This window comes from Oncorhynchus clarkii, chromosome 32, assembly GCF_045791955.1.
Source record: "Oncorhynchus clarkii lewisi isolate Uvic-CL-2024 chromosome 32, UVic_Ocla_1.0, whole genome shotgun sequence".
In the NCBI taxonomy this organism is placed as follows: Eukaryota; Metazoa; Chordata; class Actinopteri; order Salmoniformes; family Salmonidae; genus Oncorhynchus; species Oncorhynchus clarkii.
In genome coordinates, this window is record NC_092178.1 from 17,602,610 (window position 1) to 17,621,372 (window position 18,763).

General features: G+C 43.2%; 1 protein-coding gene across 6 annotated transcripts in view; it reads left to right on the forward strand.

Annotated features, from left to right (window-relative positions):
* LOC139392055 (catenin (cadherin-associated protein), alpha-like 1) overlaps nt 1-18,763 on the forward strand; it is a 139,416-nt gene that overhangs the window by 112,843 nt on the left and 7,810 nt on the right. For all 6 annotated transcript variants that reach the window (XM_071139716.1, XM_071139720.1, XM_071139718.1 and 3 more), the window contains exons 12-16: nt 3,603-3,640; nt 3,763-3,813; nt 7,927-8,081; nt 9,889-9,937; nt 10,529-10,585. In XM_071139716.1, coding sequence (XP_070995817.1) covers nt 3,603-3,640; nt 3,763-3,813; nt 7,927-8,081; nt 9,889-9,937; nt 10,529-10,585 — 350 coding nt within the window. The remainder of the gene's footprint in view (nt 1-3,602; nt 3,641-3,762; nt 3,814-7,926; nt 8,082-9,888; nt 9,938-10,528; nt 10,586-18,763) is intronic.

Here is an 18,763-nt window from a genome sequence, read left to right on the forward strand (position 1 = left end):
ACTGTGCCCTCGAGTCGTGGCTCTCACATAGTAAAAGAGCTATTTTTTCTCTGGTAAAGCTGGTATGGGTGTGTGTTTACCTTTCTGTTTGTGTGTGTGCTCGCGCTTGTGGAGGGGGTGTGTTACTCAAGCGACACAGACAGGCCCTCCAAAAAGCTGCCTGTACTTTTATGTGAAGTAATGCTCCTTGAACATGTTAGTGATGTTTATCACACCTTCACCGCCACTGGAAATTCTACTGAAATGTCCCTTTATTCCAAACTTGATTGGTGAGTGTTGTGTTGGGGATAATCAACTGTAGTATGATAGAGGATGTGTTAGGGATAATCAACTGTAGTATAATAGAGGGTGTGTTAGGGATAATCAACTGTAGTATAATAGATGATGTGTTAGGGATAATCAACTGTAGTATGATAGAGGATGTGTTAGGGATAATCAACTGTAGTATGATAGAGGATGTGTTAGTGATAATCAACTGTAGTATAATAGAGGATGTGTTGGGGATAATCAACTGTAGTATAATAGAGGGTGTGTTAGGGATAATCAACTGTAGTATAATAGAGGATGTGTTAGGGATAATCAACTGTAGTATAATAGAGGGTGTGTTAGGGATAATCAACTGTAGTATAATAGAGGATGTGTTAGGGATAATCAACTGTAGTATGATAGAGGATGTGTTAGGGATAATCAACTGTAGTATAATAGAGGGTGTGTTGGGGATAATCAACTGTAGTATAATAGAGGGTGTGTTGGGGATAATCAACTGTAGTATAATAGAGGATGTGTTAGGGATAATCAACTGTAGTATAATAGAGGGTGTGTTAGGGATAATCAACTGTAGTATAATAGAGGATGTGTTAGGGATAATCAACTGTAGTATAATAGAGGATGTGTTAGGGGTAATCAACTGTAGTATAATAGAGGGTGTGTTAGGGATAATCAACTGTAGTATGATAGAGGATTTGTTAGGGATAATCAACTGTAGTATAATAGAGGGTGTGTTGGGGATAATCAACTGTAGTATAATAGAGGATGTGTTAGGGATAATCATCTGTAGTATAATAGAGGGTGTGTTAGGGATAATCAACTGTAGTATAATAGAGGATGTGTTAGGGATAATCAACTGTAGTATGATAGAGAAAGTGTTAGGGATAATCAACTGTAGTATGATAGAGGATGTGTTAGGGATAATCAACTGTAGTATAATAGAGGATGTGTTAGGGATAATCAACTGTAGTATGATAGAGGATGTGTTAGGGATAATCAACTGTAGTATAATAGAGGGTGTGTTAGGGATAATCAACTGTCGTATAATAGAGGATGTGTTAGGGATAATCAACTGTAGTATGATAGAGGATGTGTTAGGGATAATCAACTGTAGTATGATAGAGGATGTGTTAGGGATAATCAACTGTAGTATAATAGAGGATGTGTTAGGGATAATCAACTGTAGTATGATAGAGGATGTGTTAGGGATAATCAACTGTAGTATAATAGAGGGTGTGTTAGGGATAATCAACTGTAGTATAATAGAGGATGTGTTAGGGATAATCAACTGTAGTATAATAGAGGATGTGTTAGGGATAATCAACTGTAGTATAATAGAGGATGTGTTAGGGATAATCAACTGTAGTATGATAGAGGATGTGTTAGGGATAATCAACTGTAGTATGATAGAGGATGTGTTAGGGATAATCAACTGTAGTATGATAGAGGATGTGTTGGGGATAATCAACTGTAGTATAATAGAGGATGTGTTGGGGATAATCAACTGTAGTATAATAGAGGATGTGTTGGGGATAATCAACTGTAGTATAATAGAGGATGTGTTAGGGATAATCAACTGTAGTATAATAGAGGATGTGTTAGGAATAATCAACTGTAGTATAATAGAGGATGTGTTGGGGATAATCAACTGTAGTATAATAGAGGATGTGTTGGGGATAATCAACTGTAGTATAATAGAGGATGTGTTAGGGATAATCAACTGTAGTATAATAGAGGATGTGTTAGGGATAATCAACTGTAGTATAATAGAGGATGTGTTAGGGATAATCAACTGTAGTATAATAGAGGATGTGTTAGGGATAATCAACTGTAGTATAATAGAGGATGTGTTAGGGATAATCAACTGTAGTATAATAGAGGATGTGTTAGGGATAATCAACTGTAGTATAATAGAGGATGTGTTAGGGATAATCAACTGTAGTATAATAGAGGATGTGTTAGGGATAATCAACTGTAGTATAATAGAGGATGTGTTGGGGATAATCAACTGTAGTATAATAGAGGATGTGTTAGGGATAATCAACTGTAGTATAATAGAGGATGTGTTAGGGATAATCAACTGTAGTATAATAGAGGATGTGTTAGGGATAATCAACTGTAGTATAATAGAGGATGTGTTAGGGATAATCAACTGTAGTATGATAGAGGGTGTGTTGGGGATAATCAACTGTAGTATAATAGAGGGTGTGTTAGGGGTAATCAACTGTAGTATAATAGAGGATGTGTTAGGGATAATCAACTGTAGTATAATAGAGGATGTGTTAGGGATAATCAACTGTAGTATAATAGAGGATGTGTTAGGGATAATCAACTGTAGTACGATAGAGGGTGTGTTGGGGATAATCAACTGTAGTATAATAGAGGATGTGTTAGGGATAATCAACTGTAGTATGATAGAGGGTGTGTTGGGGATAATCAACTGTAGTATAATAGAGGGTGTGTTAGGGGTAATCAACTGTAGTATAATAGAGGATGTGTTAGGGATAATCAACTGTAGTATAATAGAGGATGTGTTAGGGATAATCAACTGTAGTATAATAGAGGATGTGTTAGGGATAATCAACTGTAGTACGATAGAGGGTGTGTTGGGGATAATCAACTGTAGTATAATAGAGGATGTGTTAGGGATAATCAACTGTAGTATAATAGAGGATGTGTTAGGGATAATCAACTGTAGTATAATAGAGGGTGTGTTAGGGATAATCAACTGTAGTATAATAGAGGATGTGTTAGGGATAATCAACTGTAGTATAATAGAGGGTGTGTTAGGGGTAATCAACTGTAGTATAATAGAGGATGTGTTAGGGATAATCAACTGTAGTATAATAGAGGATGTGTTAGGGATAATCAACTGTAGTATAATAGAGGATGTGTTAGGGATAATCAACTGTAGTACGATAGAGGGTGTGTTGGGGATAATCAACTGTAGTATAATAGAGGATGTGTTAGGGATAATCAACTGTAGTATAATAGAGGATGTGTTAGGGATAATCAACTGTAGTATAATAGAGGGTGTGTTAGGGATAATCAACTGTAGTATAATAGAGGGTGTGTTAGGGATAATCAACTGTAGTATAATAGAGGATGTGTTAGGGATAATCAACTGTAGTATGATAGATGATGTGTTAGGGATAATCAACTGAATCCCTCCCTTTTAATATAATTTCATGGGTTGGCGTGGGTCATTTCAAAAGGTACACAATACTTTCACTGGAAAATGATTCTTACCAAACTTACCTTGTGACCAATGCCCAAAATATGACTTTAAAAAAATATTTCCTCAAAATACTTTCTTTCTTTCTGATTAATTACAGGTGATAAGAGAGCCTACGTGTCGCTTCCCAGACCAGGGGTGAGTATCGGAATATACAATGTTATGACTGGTGGATATTTCTTATTTCATTTTATTCAAATTACTTTCCATCATTTCCTCCTTTAATATCACTCATCCTGTCAAAACGTTTCTCCCGCCAGAAACATTCAGCCAACCTGAAGACGGTGAAGGCAGTCAAGCTAGATGCAGAGGTATAACTTGATCATCAATTACACAATACACCTCACATAGGCTGTCCCAATACACGTCATATAGGCTGTGTCCCAATACACCTCACATATGTGTCCCAATACACCTCACATAGGTTGTCCCAATACACCTCACATAGGTTGTCCCAATACACCTCACATAGGTTGTCCCAATACACCTCACATAGGTTGTCCCAATACACCTCACATAGGTTGTCCCAATACACCTCACATAGACTGTGTCCCAATACACCTCACATAGGTTGTCCCAATACACCTCACATAGGTTGTCCCAATACACCTCACATAGGCTGTGTCCCAATACACCTCACATAGGCTGTGTCCCAATACACCTCACATAGGCTGTGTCCCAATACATCTCACATAGGTTGTCCCAATACACCTCACATAGGTTTGTGTCCCAATACACCTCACATAGTCTGTGTCCCAATACACCTCACATAGGATGTGTCCCAATACACCTCACATAGGTTGTCCCAATACACCTCACATAGACTGTGTCCCAATACACCTCACATAGGTTGTCCCAATACACCTCACATAGGTTGTCCCAATACACCTCATATAGACTGTGTCCCAATACACCTCACATAGGATGTGTCCCAATACACCTCACATAGGATGTGTCCCAATACACCTCACATAGGTTGTCCCAATACACCTCATATAGGCTGTGTCCCAATACACCTCATATAGGCTGTGTCCCAATACACCTCACATAGGTTGTCCCAATACACCTCACATAGGTTGTCCCAATACACCTCACATAGGTTGTCCCAATACACCTCACATAGACTGTGTCCCAATACACCTCACATAGGTTGTCCCAATACACCTCACATAGGTTGTCCCAATACACCTCACATAGGCTGTGTCCCAATACACCTCACATAGGTTGTCCCAATACACCTCACATAGGTTGTCCCAATACACCTCACATAGTCTGTGTCCCAATACACCTCACATAGACTGTGTCCCAATACACCTCACATAGGTTGTCCCAATACACCTCACATAGGTTGTCCCAATACACCTCACATAGACTGTCCCAATACACCTCACATAGGTTGTCCCAATACACCTCACATAGGTTGTCCCAATACACCTCACATAGGCTGTGTCCCAATACACCTCACATAGGTTGTCCCAATACACCTCACATAGGTTGTCCCAATACACCTCACATAGGTTGTCCCAATACACCTCACATAGGCTGTGTCCCAATACACCTCACATAGGCTGTGTCCCAATACACCTCACATAGGATGTTTCCCAATACACCTCACATAGGTTGTCCCAATACACCTCACATAGACTGTGTCCCAATACACCTCACAAAGGTTGTCCCAATACACCTCACATAGGTTGTCCCAATACACCTCATATAGGAATGTGTCCCAATACACCTCACATAGGTTGTCCCAATACACCTCACATAGGCTGTGTCGAAATACACCTCACATAGGTTTGTGTCCCAATACACCTCATATAGGTTGTGTCCCAATACACCTCACATAGGTTTGTGTCCCAATACACTTCACATAGGTTTGTGTCCCAATACACCTCACATAGGTTGTCCCAATACACCTCACATAGGCTGTGTCGAAATACACCTCACATAGGTTTGTGTCCCAATACACCTCACATAGTCTGTGTCCCAATACACCTCATATAGGTTGTGTCCCAATACACCTCACATAGGTTTGTGTCCCAATACACCTCACATAGGTTGTCCCAATACACCTCACATAGGTTTGTGTCCCAATACACCTCACATAGGTTGTCCCAATACACCTCACATAGGTTGTCCCAATACACCTCACATAGGTTGTCCCAATACACCTCACATAGGTTGTGTCCCAATACACCTCACATAGTCTGTGTCCTAATACACCTCACATAGTCTGTGTCCTAATACACCTCACACAGGCTGTGTCCTATTACACCTCACATAGGTTGTGTCCTAATACACCTCACACAGGTTGTGTCCTAATACACCTCACACAGGCTGTGTCCTAATACACCTCATATAGGCTGTGCCCCAGTGGTACTCTATTCCCCCAGGTGCCCTGGTCAAAATAAGTGCACTATATGGGGGATAGGGTGCCATTTGGGACACATCCATTACCTCTACTTTCTCACCCTGACAGGTGAATTAATTCTGCAGGAAATGAATAACTGTTCAAACACACTATTGGGGAATTATGCCGATATTGCAGGAACCATGGTCTGCTAGATTTTAACAGGACTCTGTCAGTCATGACTGGGCATGCAGGGTCGAGAGCATTTTATGAGTAACTTAGTACACAAAGTGATAATCAATAATTGGAAATAATTAGGAAATATTATGGCTGATTGATAATGCATGATATTTAAAGGTGAAGAGCAGAACTGAGTTTATATTCAAACTGATAATGTCACGCCCTGACCTTAGAGAGCCTGTTAATTTCTCTATTTGGTTAGGTCAGGGTGTGATTTGGGTGGGCATTCTAGTTTTCTATTTCTTTGTTGGCCGGGTATGGTTCTCAATCAGAGGCATTTGTCTATCGTTGTCTCTGATTGGGAATCATACTTAGGCAGCTTGTTTTCCACCTAAGTTTGTGGGATCTTGTCTGTGTTCAGTTACTGTGTAGCCTGCAGAACGTTGCATTCGTTTATCTTTGGTTGTTTTTTGTTGTTCATCTAAAATAAAGAAAGATGTACATTTTCCACGCTGCACTTTGGTCTCATTCCGACGATGGACTTAACAGAAGATCCCACCACCAAGTGACCAAGCAGCGTGCCCAGGAATGGAGGACATCATGGACCTGGGAGGAGGTAATGGCAGGGGACATGACCCTGCCATGGAAGCAGGCGGAGGCAGCGAGAGAGGAACGGCGACGAGATCAGGAATCTTGGACACGACGCAAGCAAGAGAGGCACCCGGGGTGGTCGGCGGAGCTGAGGGTTGAACCAGAGACAGTCAGGGAGTCAAGTGAGGATCTCGTCGCAAGATTACGGAGAGAGGTGCTGGCGTTGAGAGCGCTGCAGAGCAGGCGTGCTGAGGAGCGTGACACCAGTCCGGTGTCATGTGCACCGGTTTCACGCATCTGGCCTCCGGTGCGCCTCACCAGTCCGGTGCGTCCTGTGTCTCCTCTGCGCACTCGCCCTGGGGTATGTGTCGCCGTTCAGGCACCATGTTATGCGGTTCTACGCACCTTGTCTCTAACGCCCCGCACTTGCCGGGCTAAAGTGAGCATCCAGCCAGGACGGGTTGTGCCAGCTCTACGCTCCAGACCATCAGTGCGCCTCTACAGTCCAGTACGTCCTATGCCTCCTCCCCACACTCGCCCTGAGATGCCTGTCATCAGCCCGGTGCCACCTGTACAGGTCCCACGCATCAGACCTCCAGTGAAGCCTCCACAGTCCAGAGCTTCCTGCGACAGTTCCCAGTCCAGAGCTTCCGGCGACAGTTCCAAGTCCAGAGCTTCCGGCGACGGTCCACAGTCCGGAACCTCCTGAGGCGGTCCACAGTCCGGAACCTCCTGAGGCGGTCCACAGTCCGGAACCTCCTGAGGCGGTCCATAGTCCGGAACCTCCTGGGGCGGTCCACAGTCCGGAACCTCCTGAGACTGTCCACGGCCTGAAGCCTCCAGTGACGATCCACGGCCCGGAGCCTGCAGTGAGGATCCATGGCACGAAGCCTCCAGTGATGATCCAAGGTCCGGAGTCTCCAGCAATGGTGTGCAGTCCAGAGCCTCCAGCGACGGTTGGCAGTCCAGAGCCTCCAGTGGCGAGAATGCCAAAAATGTGCAAAGCTGTCATCAAGGCACAGGGTGGCTACTTTGAAGAATCTCCAATATAAAATATATACTTTTTTGGTTACTACATAATTCCATATGTTATTTCATAGTTTTGAAGTCTTCACTATTATTCTACAATGTAGAAAATAGTCAAAATAAAGAAAAACCCTGGAATGAGACTTTCCAATCTTTTGACTGGTACTGTATGTTCCATCACTATTGGGAAACTGAGTCCTACTTTGTTCAGTACTTTCAAATGGGATTATTAACTATTAACAAATAAGGGATCCGTTATCTTTCTTTCTTTCTTCAGGAGCAGAGCACCATAGCCAAGCTGGGTCTAGAGCTGCGTCTTCTGACTTCAGACATGGACACGGAGGTGGAGAAGTGGGAGGACCAGGAGCATGACATCGTCCGCCAGGGCCAGAGCTTGTCCAGCATGGCTTACTCCATGTACCTCTTCACCAGGTAGACCTTCTGTCTGCCTGTGTGTCTGTCTGTCTGTCTGCCTGTGTGTCTGTCTGTCTGTCTGTCTGTCTGTCTGTCTGGTTGCTTTTGTGTGACAGAAGATTGCAACTCCTTTTACCGCAAGGTACTTTGCACCAGCCAGGTATTGACCACCAGCCAAGTATTGACCACCAGCCAGGTATTGACCACCAGCAAAGTATTGACCACCAGCCAAGTATTGACCACCAGCCAGGTATTGACCACCAGCCAAGTATTGACCACCAGCCAGGTATTGACCACCATCCAGGTATTGACCAACAGCCAGGTATTGACTACCAGCCAAGTATTGACCACCAGCCAAGTATTGACCACCAGCCAGGTATTGACCACCAGCCAAGTATTGACCACCAGCCAGGTATTGACCACCAGCCAAGTATTGACCACCAGCCAGGTATTGACCACCATCCAGGTATTGACCACCAGCCAAGTATTGACCACCAGCCAGGTATTGACCACCAGGTATTGACCACCATCCAGGTATTGACCACTAGCCAGGTATTGACCACCATCCAGGTTTTGACCACCATCCAAGTATTGACCACCAGCCAGGTATTGACCACCTCTGTATGGATATAGAAGTAGAGGACACAGATGCCATCACAAATCTTGTTGAAATGATGTGCATAGTCAATATACACTACATGGCCAAAAGTATGTGGATTTGGCTATTTCAGCCAGACCGTTCAGACAGGTGTACAAAATCAAGCACATAGCCATGCAATCTCCATAGACAAACATTGGCCATAGAATGGTCCGTACTGAAGAGCTCAGTGGCTTTCAACTTGGCACTGTCATAGGATGCCACCATTCCAACAAGTCAGTTAATCAAATACTGTATGTACCCTGCTAGAGCTGCCCCGGTCAACTGTAAGTGCTATTATTGTGAAGTGGAAACATCTAGGAGCAACAACGGCTCACAGAACGGGACTGCCGAGTGCTGAAGTGCGTAGCGCGTAAAAATCATCTGTCCTCAGTTGCAACACTCACTACTGAGTTCCGAACTACCTCTGGAAGCAACTTCAGCACAATAACTGTTCGTCGGGAGCTTCATGAAATGGGTTTCCATGGCCAAACAGCCGCATACAAGCCTGAGATCACCATGCACAATGCCAAGAGTCGCCTGGAGTGGTGTAAAACTCACCGCCATTGGACTCTGGAGCTGTGGAAACGCATTCTCTGGAGTGATGAATCACACTCCACCATCTGGAAGTCCGACGGACTAATCTGGGTTTGGCGGATGCCAGGAAAACGCTACCTGCCCCAATGCATAATGGCAACTGTTAATTGTTGTTGGGGGAGGAATAATGGTCTGGGGCAGTCATGGTTTGGGCTATGGATGACAATGCCCCCGTGCACAAAGTGAGGTCCATACAGAAATGGTTTGTTGAGATCGGTGTGGAAGAACTTGACTGGCCTGCACACAACTACATCGAACACCTTTGGGATGAATTGGAACGCCGACCTGAGCCAGGCCTAGTCGCCCAAAATCAGTGCCCGACCTCACTAATGCTCTTGTTGCTGAATGGAAGCAAGTCCATGCAGCAATGTTCCAACATCTAGTGGAAAGCCTTCCCAGAAGAGTGGAGGCTTTTATAGCAGCAATGGGGACCAACTCCATAATAATGCCCATGATTTTGGAATGAGATGTTCAACGAGCCGGTATCCACATACTTTTGACCATGTAGTGTGCTTCATCAGTTGTTATCATCAGGTAATATATAATTCACTCTGTTTCATTTTTCGTTCATTTCCTGTATCGATTGTGTAGGGGGGAGGGCCTACTGAAGACAACCACGGATCTTTTCCATCAGGCTGAGGTAAAGTACTGTACATGCCCCCTGTCCTCCACTCCATTCATCCCTCTCCTCTCCCTTCATCCTCGTCTACTTCGTACAGGGCTTTAATTGGATCTGTCCCAGGTTCCATTAAGGACAACCACGTCCCTGGGAGAAGACAGAATCAATACTGTATTAAAAGGCCCAAGACAATAATTTGTCTGTGGTAACGAGAGGATGACTAGAGGAGCAGAGTGGCCTGCGCTTAATATAGAGAGGGAGCGGGAGAGGCAGAGAGAGAGAGAGAGGCAGAGAGAGAGAGAGAGAGAGATCATAGAGACGCAACTATACTTTATATAACTCTACCCTTTCACACAGCAAAATGTAACCTGCAATTATCGTAATTGGCTGCTCACTGATCGGCTGATTGAAATGCACCTTTTGAATTTGAAAACTTACAGTGTGTGCTGGTCTTGTTCACATCCTCCCGGCTACTTACCATACAGCCATTGAGTGTAATTGACAATACTTGGCTGATAGATTTGCCAGACCAGTGTTCAGAATGTTCTGCCAGTGAAGTGAGTCATGCTTTTTGACTTCTCGTTCTCTTTTTCTCTCTTTCTCTTTCTGCAGGTGCTTTCTGAGGAGGGACTCCAGCTGTGTTCTTCACTACACACTTTCTCCACCCAGGTACACATGCACGCACGCAACCACACAAAAAATACACAGGGTCCGAGACCGCTTCTACCCCTAACCCATAAGACTGCAAAATAGCCAGTCAGCTAAATAGTCAATTAATGGTACCCAAACTGCACTGACTCTATCTTGCAATGACCCTACGCACTCTCTCTAGACTTATATATACACACCGTATACACACTCAGTCACACATACTACATTGACACGGCCCACACAAAACCCACACACATTCATGTACACTACATACGGACACACACACACACGAACACACATTCTTACAATTTATCAAATCAAATGTATTTATATAGCCCTTCTTACATCAGCTGATATGTCAAATTGCTGTACAGAAAAACAGCCTAAAACCCCAAACAGCAAGCAATGCAGGTGTAGAAGCACGGTGGCTAGGAAAAACTCTCTAGAAAGGCCAAAACCTAGGAAGAAACCTAGAGAGGAACCAGGCTATGAGGGGTGGCCAGTCCTCTTCTGGCTGTGCCGGGTGGAGATTATAACAGAACATTGCCACGATGTTCAAATGTTAATAAATGACCAGCATGGTCAAATAATAATAATCACAGTAGTTGTCGAGGGTGCAGCAAGTCAGCACCTTAGGAGTAAATGTCAGTTGGCTTTTCATAGCCGATCATTAAGAGTATCTCTACCGCTCCTGCTGTCTCTAGAGAGTTGAAAACAGCGGGTCTGGGACAGGTAGCACGTCGGGTGAACAGGTCAGGGTTCCATAGCCGCAGGGAGAACAGTTGAAACTGGAGCAGCAGCACGGCCAGGTGGACTGGGGACAGCAAGGAGTCATCATGCCAGGTAGTCCTGAGGCATGGTTCTAGGGCTCAGGTCCTCCGAGAGAGAAAGAGAGAATTAGAGAGAGCATACTTGAATTCACACAGGACACCGGATAAGACAGGAGAAGTACTCCAGATATAACAAACTGACCCTAGCCCCCCGACACATAAACTACTGCAGCATAAATACTGGAGGCTGAGACAGGAGGGGTCAGGAGACACTGTGGCCCCATCTGATGACACCCCCGGACAGGGCCAAACAGGAAGGATATAACCCCACCCACTTTGCCAAAGCACAGCCCCTACACCACTAGAGGGATATCTTCAAACACCAACTTACCATCCTGAGACAAGGCCGAGTATATCCCAATAAGATCTCCACGGCACAACCAAAGGGCGGCGCAAACCCAGACAGGAAGATCACGTCAGTGACTCAACCCACTCAAGTGACGCACCCCTCCTAGGGACAGCATGAAAAAGCACCAGTATGCCAGTGACTCAGCCCCTGTAATAGGGTTAGAGGCAGAGAATCCCAGTGGAGAGAGGGGAACCGGCCAGGCAGAGACAGCAAGGGCGGTTCGTTGCTCTAGAGCCTTTCCGCTCACCTTCACACTCCTGGGCCAGACTACACTCAATCATAAGACCCACTGAAGAGTTGAGACCGAGTCTGCGTCTCGCACATGGGTAGGCAGACCATTCCATAAAAATGGAGCTCTATAGGAGAAGGCCCTGCCTCCAGCTGTTAGCTTAGAAATTCTAGGGACAATTAGGAGGCCTGCGTCTTGTAAGTAGCGTACGTGTAGGTATGTACGGCAGGACCAAATCGGAAAGATAGGTAGGAGCAAGCCCATGTAATGCTTTGTAGGTTAGCAGTAAAACCTTGAAATCAGCCCTTGCCTTGACAGGAAGCCAGTGTAGGGAGGCTAGCACTGGAGTAATATGATAAAAAAATGTGGTTCTAGTCAGGATTCTAGCAGCCGTATTTAGCACTAACTGAAGTTTATTTAGTGCTTTATCCGGGTAGCCCGGAAAGTAGAGCATTGCAGTAGTCTAACCTAGAAGTAACAAAAGCATGGATTAATTTTTCTGCATCATTTTTGGACAGAAAGTTTCTGATTTTTTGCAATGTTACGTAGATGGAAAAAGCTGTCCTTGAAACAGTCTTGATATGTTCGTCAAAAGAGAGAGATCAGGGTCCAGAGTAACGCTGAGGTCCTTCACAGTTTTATTTGAGACGACTGTATAACCATCTAGATTAATTGTCAGATTCAACAGAAGATCGCTTTGTTTCTTGGGACCTAGAACAAGCATCTCTGTTTTGTCCGAGTTTAAAAGTAGAAAGTTTGCAGCCATACACTTCCTTATGTCTGAAACACATGCTTCCAGCGAGGGCAATTTTGGGGCTTCACCATGTTTCATTGAAATGTACAGCTAGTGAAAGTTACCATTATTTTTCGAATGACATCCCCAAGAGGTAAAATATATAGTGAAAACAATGGTGGTCCTAAAACGGAACCTTGAGGAACACCGACATTTACAGTTGATTTGTCAGAGGACAAACCATTCACAGAGACAAACTGATATCTTTCCGACAGATAAGATCTAAACCAGGCCAGAACTTGTCCTAAACCAGGCCAGACCAATTTGGGTTTCCAATCTCTCCAAAAGAATGTGGTGATCGATGGTATCAAAAGCAGCACTAAGGTCTAGGAGCACGAGGACAGATGCAGAGCCTCGGTCTGACTCCATTAAAAGGTCATTTATCACCTTCACAAGTGCAGTCTCAGCGCTATGATGGGGTCCAAAACCAGACTGAAGCATTTTGTATACATTGTTTGTCTTCAGGAAGGCAGTGAGTTGCTGCGCAACAGCTTTTTCAAAAAAAATGGAGAGGAATGGAAGATTCGATATAGGCCGATAGTTTTTTATATTTTCTGGGTCAAGGTTTGGATTTTTCAAGTTTATTATGTTCAACATAAGAGGGCCAAGCACAGGAAGCAGCTCTTTCAGTAGTTTAGTTGGAATAGGGTCCAGTATGCAGCTTGAAGGTTTAGAGGCCATGATTATTTTCATCATTGTGTCAAGAGATTTAGTATTAAAACACTTGAGTGTCTCCCTTGATCCTAGGTCCTGGCAGAGTTGTGCAGACTCAGGACAACTAAGCTTTGGAGGAATACGCAGATTTAAAGAGGAGTCCGTAATTTGCTCTCTCGGTATCATGATCTTTTCCTCAAAGAAATTCATGAATTTATTACTGCTGAAGTGAAAGCCATCCTCACTTGGGGAATGCTGCTTTTTAGGTAGCTTTGCGACAGTATCAAAAATAAATTCCGGATTGTTCTTATTTTCCTCAATTAAGTTGGAAAAATAGGATGATCGAGCAGCAGTGAGGTCTCTTCGATATTGCACGGTACTGTCTTTCCAAGCTAGTCGGAAGACTTCCAGTTTGGTGTGGCGCCATTTCCGTTCCAATTTTCTGGAAGCTTGCTTCAGAGCTCGGATATTTTCTGTATACCAGGGAGCTAGTTTCTTATGACAAATGTTTTTAGTTTTTAGGGGTGCAACTGCATCTAGGGTATTGTGCAGGTTAAATTGAGTTCCTCAGTTCGGTGGTTAACTGATTTTTGTCCTCTGACGTCCTTGGGTAGGCAGAGGGAGTCTGAAACGGCATCAAGGAATTTTTGTGTTGTCTGAGAATTTATAGCACGACTTTTGATGCTCCTTGGTTGGGGTCTGAGCAGATTATTTGTTGCGATTGCAAACGTAATAAAATGGTGGTCCGATAGTCCAGGACTATGAGGAAAAACATTAAGATCATTACACACACACATGCACACACTCACTTTTAGACTTGTCATTTGCTGCTGCTACGCTGTTCTTTTTTTTACGCCTATTATTATCTATCCTGATCCTGTCCCTTTACCCTGCCTTTATGTACATATCTACCTTAAATACCGTATTATTATCTATCCTGATCCTGTCCCTTTACCCTGCCTTTATGTACATATCTACCTTAAATACCGTATTATTATCTATCCTGATGCCTAGTCCCTTTACCCTGCCTTTATGTACATATCTACCTCAAATACCTTATTATTATCTATCCTGATGTCTAGTCAGTTTACCCTGCCTTTATGTACATATCTACCTTAAATACCGTATTATTATCTATCCTGATGCCTAGTCCCTTTACCCTGCCTTTATGTACATATCTACCTCAAATACCTTATTATTATCTATCCTGATGACTAGTCACTTTACCCTGCCTTTATGTACATATCTACCTCAAATACCTTATTATTATCTATCCTGATGTCTAGTCAGTTTACCCTGCCTTTATGTACATATCTACCTTAAATACCGTATTATTATCTATCCTGATGCCTAGTCCCTTTACCCTGCCTTTATGTACATATCTACCTCAAATACCTTATTATTATCTATCCTGATGACTAGTCACTTTACCCTGCCTTTATGTACATATCTACCTCAAATACCTTATTATTATCTATCCTGATGCCTAGTCACTTTACCCTGCCTTTATGTACATATCTACCTCAAATACCTTATTATTATCTATCCTGATGTCTAGTCACTTTACCCTGCCTTTATGTACATATCTACCTCAAATACCTTATTATTATCTATCCTGATGTCTAGTCCCTTTACCCTGCCTTTATGTACATACAGTGCCTTGCGAAAGTATTCGCCTTGAACTTTGCGACCTTTTGCCACATTTCAGGCTTCAAACATAAAGATATAAAACTGTATTTTTTTGTGAAGAATCAACAACAAGTGGGACACAATCATGAAGTGGAACGACATTTATTGGATATTTCAAACTTTTTTAACAAATCAAAAACTGAAAAATTGGGCGTGCAAAATTATTCAGCCCCTTTACTTTCAGTGCAGCAAACTCTCTCCAGAAGTTCAGTGAGGATCTCTGAATGATCCAATGTTGACCTAAATGACTAATGATGATAAATACAATCCACCTGTGTGTAATCAAGTCTCCGTATAAATGCACCTGCACTGTGATAGTCTCAGAGGTCCGTTAAAAGCGCAGAGAGCATCATGAAGAACAAGGAACACACCAGGCAGGTCCGAGATACTGTTGTGAAGAAGTTTAAAGCCGGATTTGGATACAAAAAGATTTCCCAAGCTTTAAACATCCCAAGGAGCACTGTGCAAGCGATAATATAGAAATGGAAGGAGTATCAGACCACTGCAAATCTACCAAGACCTGGCCGTCCCTCTAAACTTTCAGCTCATACAAGGAGAAGACTGATCAGAGATGCAGCCAAGAGGCCCATGATCACTCTGGATGAACTGCAGAGATCTACAGCTGAGGTGGGAGACTCTGTCCATATGACAACAATCAGTCGTATATTGCACAAATCTTGCCTTTATGGAAGAGTGGCAAGAAGAAAGCCATTTCTTAAAGATATCCATAAAAAGTGTCATTTAAAGTTTGCCACAAGCCACCTGGGAGACACACCAAACATGTGGAAGAAGGTGCTCTGGTCAGATGAAACCAAAATTGAACTTTTTGGCAACAATGCAAAACGTTATGTTTGGCGTAAAAGCAACACAGCTGAACACACCATCCCCACTGTCAAACATGGTGGTGGCAGCATCATGGTTTGGGCCTGCTTTTCTTCAGCAGGGACAGGGAAGATGGTTAAAATTGATGGGAAGATGGATGGAGCCAAATACAGGACCATTCTGGAAGAAAACCTGATGGAGTCTGCAAAAGACCTGAGACTGGGACGGAGATTTGTCTTCCAACAAGACAATGATCCAAAACATAAAGCAAAATCTACAATGGAATGGTTCAAAAATAAACATATCCAGGTGTTAGAATGGCCAAGTCAAAGTCCAGACCTGAATCCAATCGAGAATCTGTGGAAAGAACTGAAAACTGCTGTTCACAAATGCTCTCCATCCAACCTCACTGAGCTCGAGCTGTTTTGCAAGGAGGAATGGGAAAAAATGTCAGTCTCTCGATGTGCAAAACTGATAGAGACATACCCCAAGCGACTTACAGCTGTAATCGCAGCAAAAGGTGGCGCTACAAAGTATTAACTTAAGGGGGCTGAATAATTTTGCATGCCCAATTTTTCAGTTTTTGATTTGTTAAAAAAGTTTGAAATATCCAATAAATGTCGTTCCACTTCATGATTGTGTCCCACTTGTTGTTGATTCTTCACAAAAAAATACAGTTTTATATCTTTATGTTTGAAGCCTGAAATGTGGCAAAAGGTCGCAAAGTTCAAGGGGGCCGAATACTTTCGCAAGGCACTGTATCTACCTCAAATACCTTATTATTATCTATCCTGATCCTGCCACTTTACCCTGCCTTTATGTACATATCTACCTCAAATACCTTATTATTATCTATCCTGATGTCTAGTCACTTCACCCTGCCTTTATGTACATATCTACCTTAAATACCTTATTATTATTATCTATCCTGATGCCTAATCCCTTAACCCTGCCTTTATGTACATATCTACCTCAAGTACCTCGTACCTCTGCACATTGATCTGGTACTGGTACTCCCTGTATATATTGACCCAAAATATAAACGCAACATGCAACAATTTCAAAGATTTTACTGAGTTACAGTTCATATTAGAAAATCAGTCAATGGAAATCTATGGATTTCACATGACTGGGAATACAGATATGCATATGTTGGTCACAGATACTTTACAAAAAAGGTAGGGGTGTGGATCAGAAAAGCAGTCTGTATCTGTTGTGACCACCATTTTCCCCATGCAGTGTGACACATCTCTTTCGCATAGATTTAATCAGGCTGTTGATTGTGGCCTGTGGAATGTTGTCCCCTCCTCTTCAATGGCTGTGCGAAGTTGATGGATATTTGCAGAAACTGGAACATGCTGTCGTGCACATCGATCCAGAGCATCACAAACATGCTGAATGTGTGACATGTCTGAGTTTGTAGGCCATGGAAGAACTGGGATATTTTCAGTTTCCAGGAATTGTGTACAGATCCTTGTGACATGAAGCTGCACATTATCATGCCATCATGGGGCACACTGTTCACAACATTGACATCAGCAAACCACTTGCCCACACAACGCCAGATCTGCCATCTGCCCGGTACAGTTGAAACCGGGATTCATCCATGAAGAGCACACTTCTCCAGCGGCCCGTTGGCCGTCGAAGGTAAGCCGAACTGTAGTCAGGTCAAGACCCCGGTGAGGATAACGAGCATGCAGATGAGCTTCCCTGAGACAGTTTCTGACAGTTTGTGCAGAAATGGTTTGGTTGTGCAAACCCACAGTTTAATCAGTTCAGGTGGCTGTTCTCAGACAATCCCGTAGGACGTAGGTGAAGAAGCCAGAGGTCCTGGGCTGGCGTGGTTACACGTGGTCTGCGGTTGTGAGGCCGGTTGCATGTACTGCCAAATTCTCTAAAACGACATTTGAGTTGGCTTATGGTAGAGAAATGAACATTAAATTATATGGAAACAGCTCTGGTGGATATTCCTGCAGTCAGCATGCCAATTGCATCTGACTGCAGCAATCTGTGGCATTGTGTGACAAAGCTGCACATTTTAAGAGTGGCCTTTTATTATCCCCAGCACAAGGTGAATCTGTGTAATGATCATGAGGTTTAATCATCTTATAATATGCCACACCTGTCAGTTGGATGGATTATCTTGGCAAAGGATAAATGCTCACTAACAGGGATGTAAACACATTTTTACACAATTTGAGAGAAATAAGCTTTGTGTGCATTTTTGGGATCTTTTATTTCAGCTCATGAAACATGGGATCAACACATGTTGCGTTTATATTTTTGTTCAGTGTACCTCCATTCTTGCAAGTTATTTTATTGCTTGTGTTACTATTTCCTCTTATGTTACTCTGCATCGTTGGGAAGGGCTCGTAAACAAGCATTTCACGGTCAAGTCTACACCAGTTGTATTCAGCACGTGACAAATAACATTTGATTTGATTCTCCACCCAGGTAGCCTACTGCACGACTGTAAATCACATACACAGGGCAGGGAATTAATCCTGTTAACCAGTTTCAGTTTCCTCTGTACTCAAATCAAAGAAACAAGTTAGCATGCCTCCCTCTCTCCAAAGTGCCCAGGTCCTGGAGTTTAATTAAATGCCCCCCTCTGACAGACATTAATGACTGCCATCCGTCTCTGGGGAAAGTGGCAATGTGGTTATCAGCATTGGCTAACCCTATTCTCTGGAGAGGGCACCCAAACACTAATACACACACGCACACACGTGTGCAGGCAAATGTGCATATGCACACACACACAAACTACTAATACATAATCAACACATCCAGCACTTCAGCTCAGCAGCCTTTGATTAATTACTTCAAA